This window comes from Lytechinus pictus, chromosome 5 (genome assembly GCF_037042905.1).
Source record: "Lytechinus pictus isolate F3 Inbred chromosome 5, Lp3.0, whole genome shotgun sequence".
NCBI lineage: Eukaryota > Metazoa > Echinodermata > Echinoidea > Temnopleuroida > Toxopneustidae > Lytechinus > Lytechinus pictus.
In genome coordinates this window covers 24,088,235-24,106,432 of record NC_087249.1, presented here as the reverse complement: position 1 = coordinate 24,106,432, position 18,198 = coordinate 24,088,235, and the positions used below count along the sequence as shown (strand labels likewise).

At 36.7% G+C, this 18,198-nt stretch overlaps 1 protein-coding gene across 1 annotated transcript; it reads right to left on the bottom strand.

The window, feature by feature from the left end:
* Positions 1–193: 193 nt before the first annotated feature.
* On the bottom strand, positions 194–18,091 carry LOC129262244 (RNA-binding protein 8A-like). Its single transcript, XM_054900330.2, has 6 exons — positions 17,990–18,091; positions 11,025–11,084; positions 9,327–9,401; positions 8,364–8,500; positions 4,941–5,083; positions 194–3,494 (listed from the first exon to the last, which is right to left on the bottom strand). The coding sequence occupies exons 1-6, from the start codon at positions 18,057–18,059 to the stop codon at positions 3,476–3,478; spliced, it is 504 nt and encodes a 167-aa protein (XP_054756305.1). The 5' UTR covers positions 18,060–18,091; the 3' UTR covers positions 194–3,475.
* Positions 18,092–18,198: the final 107 nt, after the last annotated feature.

Sequence of the window (18,198 nt, the reverse complement as noted above, 5' to 3'; positions counted from 1 at the left end):
CTCTTTTTCCTCAACACACACGAGGTCTGATAATCGCAATAAACCACAAACTTTTCAAGTTTGCCCTCCGCTTGAATGATTTTGAAGTAAACCTCAGTTATGAGTTCTGAATTTGACGATAATTAGTGATAATATTCAAAGAGTGAATACTTTGGTCCTCTACAAGCCACCAAAAAAGAAAAAAAATGCACTGTCTGATAAAAAGATTGTGTTTATTTCTTTTTATTTTTATCTGAATTTTACATAAAAAGGTTGAACAAATTATTTGTAACCACTGGAAAGGATGTGTGAACATGTACTGCGATTTCATTTCACATTTTTGGCATCAAAATATTTTACAAATGTGATTCCGATCATTATCCCAAGGAAATCAATTATACTGAGATCAGGTGATTTCTAAAAGATTTGCTGACATCACACTAATTACAACATTGGTTGGAAATTTTGAATTTTAATGATTTTTTTTATATAATTGATAAAGACATCAACAATGCTGGGGAAATGATATTCAGAGCTCTCATGAATGATCAAAGACTGTTAAATACATAGAAAAGTCCAAAGTAATGTCAGAAATGGTGTAAAAATTCTCCTACCCATAATGACCACTTGCAAACAAGTGTAAAAAGTCTTAATACTATCAACAAGTTAACATGGAAAAAGGATGGATTTTCTGCGACACATTAAAGAGCAACAACATGAAAAAGATAAAAATAAGTTAACTATTAGGGCAATTTCATAAACTAATCAACCTTTTTGAGCTTCCGGCCGCCATTTTAATCCATTCTAACATTACTTTAAGAATGGTTCAAATCAAGCCATAATCCTTTGACAACACGAAGCAGCAAAGATTGTCAAATTATTTCAGGAGTTTCTGACACATTGAGAATCAGATATTATGGAATTGCCCTAATATTACCATCGTCCATTTCATGATCTGCATAATAACATTTGAAAAAACCAATACAAGTATACACCAGGGTCCTGTTTTACAAACTGCTATGAATAACCTATGATTGATCCGATCAGCCTCAATTTTACGGAAATCTATCAATATAAGTTTTTCTACAGGAAATTTGCACAATGTCCTTTTCAAACAAAGAAGCACACTAAATTTCCAACAGATAATGTATGCATAAATACACAGCATATCTAAAAATATTTTGAACAGACATGCATTTAGATGTTGACGTTCCTGGCTTTCTATAGTTGTGAAAATTTGATCAATTACAGCTCTTTGTGATACCAGGCCCAGATCTCTCTTTAACTCACGCCCTTCCACAAGATGAATGTACACACAAGTGAAAATGCCATAAGCAACATGATAAATATGCCCTATATTTTTTTAATATGGACAGAAATACATGTGCATACCAATAACATAGTGTCTTTGATACTGATACTTCGAAATATGGATGTAAATAAACTTGAAACCTAATATGAAGAATCAAGAAAATTGTCATGTTTTCAAAGCTGTGGCAGGGATAGGAGTTCACTGTAAATGCCAATAAAATGTCTCACAATGGAAACACATCCAGTTTATATGATCCAATAATCTTTTCATACAGAAGTTCATACACAAAAATAATAATTAAAAAAAGAAAGTAAATTGTTTCAGACTTTGTAGAACAATCAAATAACAAAATGTAGCCAACTATATTGGCATACATGTATCAAAGTATTTACAGGAAACATTTCAAAACATATAATATCTTACTTGGAATTCTAATGTTCAATAATACCACTGATCATACAAAATATGACAAAAGCTTCCAATATGATTTGTGTGTCTGAACAATCGAAGGAGCCATTACAAAACTCTTTTTTTTTGGGTAAGATTGCTGATACCTTTTAGAACGAACCATAGCAACCTTCAATAATTTACTTCGTAGTAAAATGATCTACTTCATACACCAAAAAGCAGGCTATGATCTGAAATTGAACCAAGCTGGGATGGAGTAGTTATAGCTGCATCAATCTTACAGGGAGAATACCGTGGATTCAAATTCATGATTGGGTAACGGCAGACATTTTGCTTTTTCAAGATGTGTAGAGTATGCAAAATTAAACTCATGAAGCTACCTGAGGGCTTGACCCCTTGTGTCTCTAACATTGTTTTTTTTTTGTGGCCAAGTGGTTTCAAAGACCATATGCACCGGACAGCAAAGGAAGAATTGATACTTTTAATTATAAAAGATTTGATACAAATTGCCAATATTAGGTAGAAATAAATGGAAGTCACACAAAAGTGACATAGCCAGCATAATGAAAACAAAAATACCAATAAGTCAAGTACATTGTATATTCACTTTCAACATTCTTTGCTCATTTGTACAGCACTAAAAGAATGTTAGGCATTTGCTGAGCATTCATTGTTTACTTGCTAGCATCTCTCATATTTTTTTTTTTAACCGATTTTCAATGTGATGAATGGACCATGCATCCATCAAATGTGACTGCACTTTCTGAATTGATTAGAAGTCCCAGCATTACAATAACATGTTCTGTACAAATACCTTGGCCTTGGAAGAAGATAAAGGAGTTTCACAGAGAGTCAAGAGAATATATTGAGTAATGTGTAATACAAAGTATGCATGCAATATTGATTTCTTTGATGGATTGCCAACACACTTACCGTGGGCACAATGTATCCAATGCAGTCAGTAATGCATTTGTAGTGCATGCAGCAATTCCATTCCAATGCAATTCTTTGTGAAATACCTCTGCATTAATAGAGAACTGTTCTGTTCAGGAAGAGAGCATTGCTTGAAACAAAACATCGAAAGTAGCTTTGCCATCAATGTTAATTAAAGTCTCTCTCGAGTTTTGGTAAGAGTGTACATCATTGTTCCAGTCCATTACAACATAATATGAATGTGCATGTCCTAAAACTATTATGGAAAGAAAGGTATGATATAAAAAACGACTCAGCCCTTGAAATTTGCAATTTTGAAGAAATATCTATTTTTCATCAAGTGCCTGATGAAAACAAAAATATCTGAACATTTTTTCCCTTTTTATAAACATCACTTCTCAAGCGTGGAATGGGCTGAAATTTCGGATATAATCATTTGTATTTTACTTTCGATATAACCATTTGTATTAACTTTCTTATATCAAATCACTGATTTTGTAAGAAAAATTATTTCTAAAAACAAAACAAAAAACAAAACCACAACACTTTGGTGAGATTGGAATATTGGATGATACTCAAGTAAACGTCACATTATAGACTCTTTATCACAGCTTAAGAAAGACTCTTGATGTCCACATTAACTTGGCTAGCGTTATCACCATGATAGTGACCACTGATGGGAAAGTTACTATCAATGCCAGTTTTTATGCAGTAGGTTCAAGATTGCTAAATTTTTTTACAAAAACCCAGATGATCAGCTTTTCCTCTCCACTGGGTCACATGGTTGAGGCATATACAACAAGAAATTTTTTACAAAGATCCTATACTCCTTCAATACGTGTGTTAACGCCTTCTCCCACTCCTGTATACATAGAAAAAGATATAGACAAACAAAACAATACAGAAAACAGCAATAGATTAATTCAATCATAGAAATAAAAAAAATCATCAGGACAGAGACGTTTACAAATAATTGATAATTTATTTGAAATAATACCTAACTCGACAGTGAGAAATAAAGTCACTTCAAATAATGAATAACATTACTTTCTATAACAAACATAGTGGTTAAATTAGGTCAGGCAAGTTTGTACTTGTTGTATTTCAGGATGTATCAAGAGATGCACAAATCATGAAATGAATTTATTAATACTATTTCCTTCTGGAAGCCACAGTCCAAGTGAGTGGGATCTAAAACATTTTTTTGACTCACAGGAGGTGTACTGTATCCGCTTAAAAAGTTACTTTCGCTATAACTTATGCATCCGAATATAAGTTCAGGGGTCCGTTTCATAAATCTTGTTACAATAACAAATTTTATACAATAACAGTTATAAGCCACTGAAATCCTTCAATCTGATCGGCTGATACTAAATTTGTTATAGAAATCTTGCATTTGTTATTATAACAAGTCTTTATGAAACAGAGCCCTGATGTGTAAAACTAGGGTATATAGCATTTCAGAAAACCAATATCAGAAGGAAATGGGGGGGGGGGGGAGTGTTCACATTATTTAAATGCAAAAAAAAAAAGGATCAAATTGTAGAATGGTGACATTTCTGTTTTGTATAATATTTTCTCCCTATAACGACAACGTTTCTACAATACAATTACCTTTTCTTGGTCACCAGAATACAACAGACACAGAGGCAGTCAATATCAGAAGGATATACACACATCTTATATAACTTTGTCAAATTTTCAAGCTTCACTTTCTTTAGGACTACAATTATTCATGATTTTAAAAGTTGAGTGAATATCAAATGGCTAATTTGATATTCTTGAATTAAGAATATAAAACTTTTATGGCTGAAGCTAGGGTTACACCAAAACCGTATTCTCCTGAATAAATTTGGACCGATACTGCCCGAATATGGCCTGATTCAGATGGTCTCGGAACTCATTCGTCTCTGATTCAGGGAGCTCCCAGAATAGAGATAAAAGGGTCCCGAATAGGTCCCCATTTAGCGCAGAATCTCCAAGAATTGCCCCAAATCAATTCTGACCATCCATAATAAAGCCGAATGCCACCCGAATAGTGCCGAATGTGGCCAGATTGTTCCGATTACAGCCAAATGATGATCCAAATTTTGACCCGAATCGAAACTAACATGGCCGAATGCGCCGAGCTCGGACAGTTACGAACCACTCCCGAGTTTTCTAGCATTCGCAGAGGGAGAACAGAATACTCCCAAAACCACCAGACTACGTGTATTCGGATGGATTTGCAGTTGATTTGGTTCCGATGTAACCCTAGCTTAAAGGATCCATCTCCATACACAATAATGAAATTCTATGAGAGACATACCTTTTCTTTGATCCTACTTCATGTGGTCCCCTGACGAAAGCCCAGTCAACGTTGATTGTTTGACCTAAGATCTCTTCACCGTTTAAGGCATCCATAGCTTTCTGTGCTTCTTTGAATGTTTCAAATTCCACCAACACGTAGCCCTGAAATGGGACAGTTAATAATGCATTATTCTGTCTGAAGGTTCAAACATAAGAGAGTTAAAGTATTCGGAAGAAAAAAAATAGACAGTTATATCTTAACAACAGAAAACAAATCTATCCTGAAATGAGCTTAAAGTGATTGGTCAACATTTGGGCCATTCTTGGCCATGTGTGTGACTGAAATTATGACAAATCTTGACTTTAATTAGTTATAAATCTAAAAGTTTTAGAGATGGGGTTATGTAAAATGAACATGTTTTAAGTTAGCTATCATTTGAGAATGTTTTTTGCTTTCTACAATATGCAGGTTCAAGGTCAGAGGTCAAAAGAAGTGGGTCACACGTGCGACTTCAAACAGAAGCATGATTTTGAAAATTTAATTTCATTTGGAAATTCCTGTGAATTTCAAAATTTTAGATTTATTATTAATTAAAGTCAAGATTAGTCATAATTTCTGTCACACATGTGACCAAGAGTGTTCCGTATTTAGATTCATAACATGCTCTTGTTGATATCTCAGAATGGTGTAAATATGAGTTGTCAATTGAAAATAGCAATTTAAGAGTCTCATATATCTACAGGGCAATTCCATAAAATATGTACGTCCGACCCCCTATATGTGGGACCTTAATGAAATTTTCTGTCTTCGATTTCTTGCTCTTTTTACAGTCTGTAAAGTTCTCAAAGGACCATAACTTGGTCAGTTTATGAAGTGAAGTAAGACTTGAGAAAAATGGGGGTCGGACGTACAAAAAGGTTGATCATTTTATGGAATTGCCCTACAGGACATATTTTCAAATAGTGAAAAAGATGAGCAAACCCAAGACACAAATTAAAATGATGGCTTGCTGTTTAGTCAACTTCCAATATAATCTAACAACAAGTGGAATGCCTCTGGCCGTCTCACCTGCATCACGCGATTCAATATAGCAGCAGTGCTGATTTTGAAAACTACTATAACTCGCACAAGATGTTCAGTGATACTTTGTTACTCTTATTTCCATGTTTTATGAACTAGACCAATACACTTATAGAGATATGATGGCAATTCAACAAATACCCCCAACGTGGCCAAAGTTCTTTGACCTTACATGACCTTTGACCTTGATCATGTGACCTGAAACTCGCACAGGATGTTCAGTGATACTTGATTACTATTATGTCCAAGTTTTATGAACTAGACCAACACACTTTCAAATTTATGGCTGTAATTCAACAAATACCCCAATTTGGCCAAAGTTCATTGACCCTAAATGACCTTTGACCTTGATCATGTGACCTGAAACTTGCACAGGATGTTCAGTAATACTTGATTACTATTATGTCCAAGTTTCATGAATCAGATCCATAAACTTTCAAAGTTATGATGGTAATTCAACAGATACCCCCAATTCGGCCAAAGTTCATTGACCCTAAATGACCTTTGACCTTGGTCATGTGATGTGAAACTCATGCAGGATGTTCAGTGATACTTGATTAACCTTATGTATAAGTTTCATGAACTAGGTCCATATATTTTCTAAGTTATGATGACATTTCAAAAACTTAACCTTAGGTTAAGATTTTGATGTTGATTCCCCCAACATGGTCTAAGTTCATTGACCCTAAATGACCTTTGACCTTGGTCATGTGACATGAAACTCAGGCAGGATGTTCAGTAATACTTGATTAACCTTATGGCCAAGTTTCATGAACTAGGTCCATATACTTTCTAAGTTATGCTGTCATTTCAAAAACTTAACCTCAGGTTAAGATTTGGTGTTGACGCCGCCGTCGCCGCCGCCGCCGCCGTCGCCGCCGCCGTCGGAAAAGCGGCGCCTATAGTCTCACTCTGCTATGCAGGTGAGACAAAAACTAATATGTAATATAAGTAATGCATGCTTATGAGTGCAATGGACAGAAAATTTCATCTTTCACCGAATGAAGTATGCTATCCATTGCACGAATAAAAAAAAAATCATTGTTTTTTAGGAGCCCAAATAATAGATCCTTTTCATTTGACATTTATTGCTTTGGATGCATAAGTACTAAAGTGAGTGCAGTCTGCTGATTGTTCCATAACAGCTTTACATGCTGCAAACGTAAGTGTTTTTACCTTTAGTGCCAGTGATCTCTGCGAGTGTGTAATGGACAAATAGTTGGGATCCCATATTGCATGAATGTTGATGTCATTGTGAAATTGGCTGAATTATTGATATCAAACAACCAATAAAATGACAAGGATCTATCTAGGTGTAATATAAAACAGGATAGCCCTAATCTTACCTATATCTAACTTCCCAGTTTCTCATGTTTTCCATGCCAAAATGGAACAATAATTGCTACAAAATACATGGGTCAGAATAACTTGAAGAATCCAGAGTCTTAACTTTCATTATTCACCTTAGTTTCGGGGAAAATTTACTGAGCAAATAAGGAGGTCCTTCTCAAATATGAACAATCAAATTGAGGTTATCAGTGTATGAACCACGGAGATGTTTTTCATTTTACAATCATGTAATATTCAGACAGTCTCCATGACAATCAGAGAGACTCAGGACCCTGTATCATTACAGACACAATCCATCATACAACATATTTTAATTGTAAAGTCAATAAAAACCCATGTAAAAATGAGTAATTATTGATTGCAAATACATGTATCAACTGCTACACTTTATGTAACACAGCTAATAGTTCAGTTGCATAATAAACTTGATATGAAGGTATCTAAACAGCAGTAGAAAAAAAAAGGTTTCAATATTAGCTATTCATAGTGGGAATTCATCAAAATAGTAAAATTTTATATTCAAAGTGATACTGGTTGTGTAATTTGAGAACTCCACCAAAAAAAAAAAAAAAAAAAAAAAGTCATCAGGCAAGGTTTTTTCTGCAATTTGCCAAAATAGCAAATTGATCTCGAGAAATTGATCTGAAAGAATAAATTCCCTTTCATCATTACGTCATAATTCAAAGTTGTTAAGTCAGACTATACACAAGATTCAAGGGTTTCAAAAACACCACTTTTTCTGTAGTGCTGGACGTTTAACCCAGTTTGCTTGTGCCATGCTTGAGTGATCCAAAAATTTCAACCCTGTTTTCTCCTTATTTTTTGAAGCTATGACTGAAAATCTTCTTCATTGTATAAAGTTGTTGCATGTGATAATTGGTGATCAATTTTGACGGGCAAGAATTAAAGAAACTAAATTGCTTTTTCTAAACTTAATAAAAAATAAAATCAATTTTGGACGACTTATTGTGGATTTTGATGTGGGGGGGGGTCAATATTTTAATGACTGACCTTGAGGTAACCTGTTCTCCTGTCAAGGTTGACATGTGTGTTCTTTATCTCTCCATAATCAGCAAATTTATCCCTTACGTCCTCCTCTGTAGCCTCTTCATGCACTCCGGTCACAAATAATATCCAGCCTTCTACAGCTGAAACATGCAATGGTAGACAAAATAGTTATTACAAATAATCTCACAAATCATGATTTTACATCTGTGGAAACATTGAATAACTGTGAGAATAAATGAATGTATACAATAATATAAGTAATATCCAGCCCTGTACAGTTGAACAGAAAATGGCACACAACATCATCATAAATATTCATAAAATCTCACAAATCTTGATTTGACAAACAGTGGAAACAGTAACTCAGAGAATAAATGGATGAATACAAAAATAAATAATTGATTGAATGAATAGAAAGCACTCCAATCATTAATCAATTAATGAAAAATAGAATTCCTTGACAAAAATACAAGAATTAAACTGAAAATAATGAATAAAAGTGCAGTGATATGGCCATGCATCACACAAACAATTCACTTTTACATGTATTTAATAAGCAGCGAATGTGAAAGATCAATTATTTTTTAAATTGCCTTTTTAGAACAAAGGTACTCAGTGGTGTCTAGTCCTAGAATACCTATTCAGGTGCATGTATCTTTGGAAAGCTAAGAGCAATCATTTTCATAAAATGTTACTAATTTTAAAGTTTTCTTACAATTAATTAAAAATTTAGGATCCTGTTAGTTGATATACTATATGAAGAATTCTATGACCTTAGACCTTTATCTCCCCCAAACAAAACCACATCATTGTCACCCCTATATGTTTGAAACTGATCCATCAAACAACCTCTTTAGTTGTTGTAAGAACAAAAGCAGGATGGACAAACAACAAGAGAAAATAATTCCTCCATCAATAATGGAAAAAAAGTATATAAAACTATTCAAAAGTATTATTTTTACTTACATCTTTGAGGCCCTGTTTCACTTGTATCAATCTCAAGACCCTGGAATTCATCATCAGCAGTACGGATTCCTCCCTCTGTAGATATACAATAAAAATGTAATTCACTGCGCTATCATCTGGTGCCCGTTTCGTTAAAAGTTAGAATTATTGTAACTTTGCAATTAAGGTAGCTACCATGGAAACTCTGATTGTTACTGGCTGCTGAGTCCTGTTAACATGGTCGTTGCCATAATGGCAAAGTTACAACAGTTGTAAATTCCTTTATGATATGAGTTCCTGGATCAGAGAATCATTGCATACCTCAACTAAAAGAGAAGAAGCATAAGTTTGATAAATTCCATGCATTAAAAACATATTATCTAGAAACTGAATATTCGGTGATACAGTATGCACTTCTTGTAATTTTAAAAATATAAGTATTAAGCCTAAGTATTATATATTTTTTTACTATTGTTCACTGATGATCTTTGGCACAGACCAGCAATTGCTGATAAGAAATTCAATATCACCAGAAAATTTCAAAATCAGATAAGGATGTAAAATTTCTCATAAAAAAAGGGTCAAAACCTTTAATAAACAGATGGCACTATTGGAAATGAGACTACCAATCGCGATTTCTCAATCTTCTTGCTTGAGTTCATCAGCCAGTAACAACGTGATATTCTTGCATTGTGAGAGCATGGCCAGATATATTCTGTTTTTTGCAACTTTTATTGCTTCACTGGGGTTCTTGCTATCTAAGGAAAGTGAAGATTCCTAGTAGTTGAAAAGAAATATGGCAGCGTTTGCTACACAGAGTGCAACAATATAATAAAAATTCAAGGAAGGAAATTGAAAACTGTACTTCCAATAGTCGAAATGGTTGATTTGTGGCTTGAAATATATTGTGAAATTTCAGGAAATGTAAATCTAAAAGGTCAATTCCACCCCAGGAAAATGCTGACTTGAATAAATAGAGAAAAATCAAACCAGCATAGTGCTGAAAATTTCATCAAAATCGGATGTAAAATAAGAAAGTTATGACATTTTAAAGTTTCGCTTATTTTTCACAAAACAGTGATATGCAAAACTTGGTGAGTCAGTCGATGATGTCCATCACTCACTATTTCTTTTGTATTTTATTGTTTGAATTATACAATATCTCATTTTTTATAGATTTGACAATAAGGACCAACTTGACTGAACCATATAGTATTCAACAATGCTAATTCCACATGCTAAGGGAGGAATTAATCGTTGTATCACTTGACAATGAGGAGAAAATTAGAATATTTCATATTTCATATAATGAAATACAAAAGAGTGGATGACGTCATAGTCTCCTAATTTGCATACCAGCCAGGATGTGCATATAACTGTTTTGTGAAATCAAGCAAAACTTTAAAATGTCATAATTTTCTTATTTTACATCCGATATTGATGAAATTTTTAATGTTATGCTTGTTGGATTTTCTCTTTTTATTCAAATCAACTTTTTATTGGGGTGGACTTGTCCTTTAAGTGTTTAACTGTTATATTATTTATCTCATATGTCCACCAGTGTGCCCAAAATTTCACTTTTGACTGACAGTGCATTGGTTCAGGACCAGCTGACTGACAGACTTGACTCTTGACCTAATATTAAAGCATTCTAGTATTTTAAAACCATTTCTTATAGAATACAACTTGGTTAAAATTGTAGTTTGATATTGTACTTACCAGCGCCAAATCCTCTCCCTTTCCTCTTTTTTACGCTTTGCCTCAGCTTCTGAATACTTTCTGCAAGTTTAGAATACAAAGAAAGAAGAATGAGTAAGAAGTTAGGTGAAACTCCACAAGCATCATTCCAGCTGGGAATTAGTGGTCTTAATCCAAATTGTGCCAGCCTAACATGTATGTGATGTAACTATCTGAATTTTGGGCAATAACATGATTTCCCCCAAAAGACACTCAGCCTTCATCCACATATTTTTTTGCAGTAATAAGATTGCATTGATAAGAAATAAGAACAAAAAAGGATCAAGAAATGAAAGGATATATTTGTATTTCCTAATTTCAAAGCTATCTTTCTTCCACTGCATTTTTACAATCATTTCAGCACATTGCTTGAATCATGCTAAGAAGGTATTGCCTGATATTTCCTTCTGAGATTATTCCAATCTGACCATATGAAGCATTTGAACTGGCTTGTAGTAGTACTCTGATTGTATTCTTAAATTTAAGTTTTATTGCAAAGAATAGAGCAATTGTGCGAGACAATTCCTCACCAATTTTTAATTAAATTGATATTTCATTCTCTTTTATTGTGTGGAATAGTATCTGTAGTGCTAACATTGAAAAAATTGATTTATTGTCCAATAATGACATAATCAACCTAATTATTTTTCATGATTTATTTTGTTGGGTATATTTCTTATGAAATGTTATACACTACTCAAAAAAAGTTAAGGACCACTTTTTAAAACGTACACAAAGATTTTATACAAGGTGTTTTATTTCTGGAAATACCTCAGTACAACTGTCCTAAATGTCCTTAAACACGCTGTAATCAATTTCACGCATGGGTGGTTTCAGTTGTTGCACAATGTCTCTCGCATCACTGCACATCCTGAAAAGTGGGCCCCGAGGGGTATCAGCTACCGACATGAAGTGGTAAAAACGAATGTCTGAGTGTTTTTCAGGCAGTTCAGTAACGAGTGTGACCACCTCCTGCAGCAATAACGGCTTCACAGCGCTGTCTCATGGAGCTGATGAGGCGATTGATGTCTCTGACGTCCAGTGCATCCCATGCAGCCTCCAGAGCCACACCCAGCTGCTGCAGTCCAAGTGGATGGGCTTCGAGCTGCTCGAGACTCCTCCCCATCATGTCCCAGACGTGCTCTATCGGGTTTAAGTCCGGGGACCTCGCTGGCCACTCCATACGCTCAATCCCCTGGCCCTCAAGGAACTCGGTCACCACCCTAGCTCGGTGGGCACGGGCATTGTCATCCATGAAAATGATGTTTTGTCCCACATTTTCTGCAAATGGCACCACTATAGGTTCAAGGACCTCATCCCTGTACCTCACTCCTGTCATTGCTCCCCCTGGGACCACGTAGAGATGAGTACGGTTGGCGTAGGTGATGCCTCCCCACACCATGACGCTGCCTCCCCCATAACGGTCATGTTCTGCAATACAGGGGTCTGCAAATCTCTCTCCTGGTCGCCTCCAGACTCTCGAACGTCCATCATTGTGGTCAAGGGAAAATCTGCTCTCATCTGTGAACAGAACTCTACGCCATTGCTGTCTGGTCCATCTGACATGCTCCCGGGCCCAGTTGAGACGAATTCTTCTGTGAGCAGGGGTGAGTGGGACACACTGAGCTGGCCGTCTGGCATGCATATTGGCTCTGTGAAGTCGGTTACGGATTGTTTGAGTGGAAACAATCACTCCAGTTGCTGCAGCGAAGTCATTGTTGAGGCGGCGTGCACTGTGAAAGCGGTTGCGGAGGCTGAGATTCGTCAAGTAGCGATCATCTCTAGGGGTTGTCGAAACTGGTCGGCCACTGCGGGGTCTCTCGGAGTATAGCCCTGTCTCTCGGTGTCTTTGATTTGCTCTGCTAATGACACTGTGTGACACGCCCATCATTCTGGCTACTCTTCGCTGACTGAGGCCAGCTTCCAGCATCCCTAGGGCTCTGGCTACATCTGTTTCACTTAGGTGGTGTCTTGGCATTGCTGTTGTAGGCAAGTTGTTGATTGTACAGACTAAAGACGGAAAATGCTTTGGAAGACACTTGTCTTATGGCCCACTGCAATGATGCCAGAGACATCATGAAAGAACTGCATGTGTGAAATTGATGTCATTGTGTTTGATGGCATTCTGGACAGCTGTATCTTGGCATTGCTATTGTCAGCAAGTTGTTGATTGTAGAGACTAAAGACAGAAAATGCTTTGGAAGCCACTTTTGTACGGGCACATTGCAATGATGCAAGAGACATGAAAGAACTGCATGTGTGAAATTGATTTCATTGTGTTTGATGGCATCCTGGACAGCTGTATCTTGGCATTGCTGTTGTCAGCAATTTGTTGATTGTAGAGACTAAAGACAGAAAATGCATTTGAATCCACATTTGTACCACTTCACAATGGGCCCACTTTTCAGGATATGCAATAATGCGAGAGACATCATGCAACAACTGAAACCACCCATGTGTGAAATTGTTACAGGGTGTTTGAGGAGATTCAAGACAGCCATATTCGGGTATTTCTAGAAATACAACACCCGGTTTGAAAATTGTATACACACATTAAAAAGTGGTCCTTAACTTTTTTTGAGTAGTGTATTTCAAAACAAAATTATTGAGTTTCCTTGATAGAGAAAAAAGAATAAGCGAAGGGAGAAATAGGAAGAAGGGTATAGACTTTATATTGTTTATCCTTGTTTTTTTGTCAAAAGAATAAAAACCTAAATGAGATGCTCTTCTAGAGCTCTCTTCATACAAAAATTTGCTTCTATGCTCTGCGCGGGAAATATCAAAATTGACTTTCCCATTTATTTTCCTTACCAGTTTTTCTTACGTTTTTTCCCTCCATGGCTATGGGACTTGTGCATTTTTTTGTAAGAAATTATAACTTTAGTATACGTTTGGTGTAAGCTACAATTTTTTTTAATAAAATAATTACATTGACACAAAATTTATTCTCTTCCAATCAGAGTGGGTTAACAGTACCGCCACTTTCCAAGTCCCAATATGCTATATCTTCAGTTTTTTAGCACGCAATTTTTGGCAAGTATCTGCTCAAAGGGGCAGGCACAAAATTTGTACTGTGCTTTTATGCAAAAGTATATACGATGAAACTTTATTCCACATCGCTGCACATCCATCTCCTGTCTTGTTTTGTGCCATTAATTTGAAATTTTGAATTTCACTCAAATTTCATATACAAACAGAAGGAAGCGCTTAATGTAAGTGAATTTACAGATTTTTTTCCAAAATACATCACAGAGTTTTCCTTGCTTCACGTGCATGGAAAAGGAAAACTTCTCTTTTCTTCAAAATTGAGTTTTATAATCTAAGAAAAATCAAATGATTTAGAGCAGGTTAAAGTTTCAGAGAAATTTTGAAATTTCAGAGCTTCAACGTTCAATGCTATTCGTGGGAAGGACTAGATCTACCCATCTTCTATTCTGTTTCGCGGGTTAAAGTATCCACCTGAAGAAAATTCATGATAAATGATAATTATAGACAAATTATATATGGATGACAAGGTCTTGTCTTATTATTCACAAATATGTCACTTAAAAGTCTTAGAGATGTCATGGAAAAGCAAGAAATGCAATTATTAGAGACCCTTCTCAGCCCCCTAAATACAGACAAAACATGATCGGAAACAGTCTCAATGATGACATCATACAATTTACAACCGACCTACTCAAGGCATATGCATGCATGCATTCCCCTTGCTGATTTGTTTTTCCTTCCATGTCATTGGATATTCACTCTTAGTTTTGACATCTTCACACACTATAAAGAGCAGCAATTGTGTTATTTTACCAGTTTTTAATGAATTATTAAGTGTAAATCCTGAGTTTGGACTTTGATAGTACTGGTTATTTTCCACCAGTGCTGCAGTGTTTGTTGAAAAGTGCCTGTGGTATGTACGCTGCTGCCAGTTGCCTGCACAGAAAGCATGTGTCTGAATCCCAGATTTGAAAAAGAGGTCAGGGATCCTTTTTCTCTTATCACCATTTGTGAAAGTACAATTCACCGGGATGGTGTATCGTTGTACTTGTCCTGTCTCTTTCGCTCTCTCCCTGTACTGATGACTTTCTTCCCTCTGGGTCCCATTTCATAAAGACTTGTTATAACAGATTCCCAATACAATTTTACTAGATCAGTCAATCAAATTGAATGATTTCCATAGCTTTAAACTGTTATTGCAACTTTGCTATGATAACAAGTTGTATGCTCTCTCCCTCCATTCTCCAGCCCATGATCAGAGCTCATGTAATTCAACTACAGTGCATTGTGCAATACATGTAGATGGCATTGAATGTTGTGACTTGATCGAGTGGTGCATGGTCATGCCATGCCAGTGTCATCTCCAATCTTGCACAAACTCTTGAGTGAGATTTACTGACTGATTCTATATAATTTTGCAGTCTTCCGAGTTTTAGTTTAAATCCCCACAAAACTTTTGTCCACAAAGTTAGATCACACTTTTCAGAATGGTAATCCATCACACGTACTCGTTGATTGCAAAACGATTTTAGATTACGATACCTGCAAAACCCCTCCACCTTGATCTACTTGTCAAATTTGTTTAGTTTACAGTCTTGCCATCAATTTGGTAAGTATCAATTGAACTGGTTTTGTATAAAATGTAAATATTTTCTCAGTGAATTTTGCATGTAGCATAATGAATACAAGTATGTTTTAAATGTCTAAAGTTTGGACACCCTATCTTACAGACACTGCTTGAGATTAGATGCGAATATGTAAAATGTGAATGATACAATTATTAGAGCTCTGCTGTCAGCTTTGTACGGTGTGACTTCACTCATGAAGTACCTCGATGGAAAACCGATGAAGGCAGAAATATGGACTGAAAATATATAATCTTTGACAGCTGATTTCTGCAAGCCTCGTGCACTATTTGGAAAAGGAAAGTTACTTATGTGAATAGTAATACTTCCCCTTTACAATTACAGTGATGAAAGAAAATAATCATTATAAAATACTTTTGATTCTTCAGGTGCCTACTTTTACTTTAATGATAAATAATGTGGCTAATGTGACCAAGGTAGGCATTTTATACCACACAATGAATGCTCTTTTCTGTTTTAAAGATTAAAAATATTTAGCTTCCACGCGGTAAGAGGAATAACATGTTTTCATACGCTAGAGACATCTTCTTTTGAATTGAATTTGATGGGACATCGAAAACTTCGCGGAGAGGGGGCACATCGGCAAATTGTATAGAAAAGACAGCATCGCGTTCACCGCGAGGGGGCAACAACACTTTGGTTACGTAATGTCATCAAGCCACTGCCGCAAGCCAATTCATGAATGAAAATATATTAAGCAAGCGCAGTGCAAGCCTCCCAGTGCCCCACACCGTATTCCATCAAAACAAGTCTGCAATTCTCATCATCTCGTACCAAAATCGACCTGGAGTTTCACTTTTTTCCTATATTTTATATGAATTATGAAATGTATTTTCGGAGGATCTGTTTTCTTACCGGTACCGCACAAGTGAGCGAATTTTGATTACTTCTTTTTTTTTTCCATCAAAATCTTACGAAGTAGCGTCGATATTGCATCGTGTTTAGAGTTCGTAGAATCTATCTCAACGTGCTCAAAGTCAATCGATTCCGGGTTTCGGAGCGTCGCATGAATATGAAAATTTCTGAATCTTGATAACTTTCGATCGATACTTAGCGATCCGCTCACGAACCAAGACCATTTCATGTGTAGACAATGTGACCGGATATCATAGATATCGTTATCACTAATGATACTTCCGCACACACGGCCTAAAGTTAACAAATTATTTTGGTGACCATGTGGTCATGACGTGATCTGCGCGATAGACCAATCAGCGGTCAGAGACGGCAATTAGGGAAATTGAGAGTGCTAAAAATAGATTCAGAGCCTGTTCAGACCGGCAGAGATAGCGCGATCTAGCGCGCGCTAGATCGCGCTATCTCTGCGGTGTGGAAGGTACAACGTCGTTTCGGTCCGCCCAACAGCGAGCCACGGCGAGCCAAAACGGCGTGCAACTGGAGCACCTCTTGGGGGTGGTCCACGAGAGATAGCGCGGTCTAGCGCGCGCTAGATCGCGCTATCTCTGCCGGTGTGAACCCGAGCTATGATAGCACGCCGGAAGTCATCGTTCTACACGCGGGGAATTTTATACTCATTCAAATTAGAAATACATGCACAATGTATACAACGCCATGAAATAAACGTAGGCCGGCTAGCATAATAGGCACAGCGATATCGAGCTCTCAACTAACTAGTACGGGTTCGTAATAGCGCGCGAAATCTTTGACCGCTCTGACCTCATGACGTCACGCGTCATGGCAACAGGACCTCTCAAAAAAGGGGGTGCTACGATAGACCGCGCTATCTCACTGCGGTGTGAATCCGGCGAATGCCAATGGGCGGACCGTGGATCGCGCTACGATAGCGCGATCCACGGTCCGCCCACGGTCCCCCCTTGCGGTGTGAACAGCCTCTAAGTGACCTCAATTCCCCCCGGTTCACCATCTATTTTTCATGACTTGCCGTCTTCCAATCATCTTGTTAATCGATGTTATGAAACTTGAAAGTGAAACCTTTTTGTTTACATTGACTAGCACACTTGATCGGTGTCGGCACTTGACAGGTGAATGAACTTTCCTAGATTTCTTGTGTAGAGAAATCTTTGAAAATTGAGACAGTCCCTGTAAACTGGGACGATCCCAATTTTCTGACCAGCGCCTCTAACGTTACTGAAGACCGACGTCCGACACACGTAATTACCGTTTACAGACACAGAAGCGCATACGTGGGACTGATCAAAACAACCATGTCAACATGGTCAAAGTGAACTATCATGATTTACGAAAGAATTCTAGATCTGTCATTTTAAATTGAATAATAATTAAATATAATGAAATTTATTGATATTGGAGCATCAAGCATTCATTACTTACGATCAGATTCCTCGTCAACCTGAAATTCTTCATCTCCTTCTGCTTCGTGAATGTCCAAAACGTCCGCCATCGTAAGGGTTTTTTTTCTCTCTGACGTAGAGGTCGCGCCGCCGAAAAAATTATTGCTTTACAAAAATAATGTTTGATGAATTTCGATCCTCCGCATTTTCCAGGGGGGTGGGGGGGGGGGGGGGGTTCAAGGGGTTGTA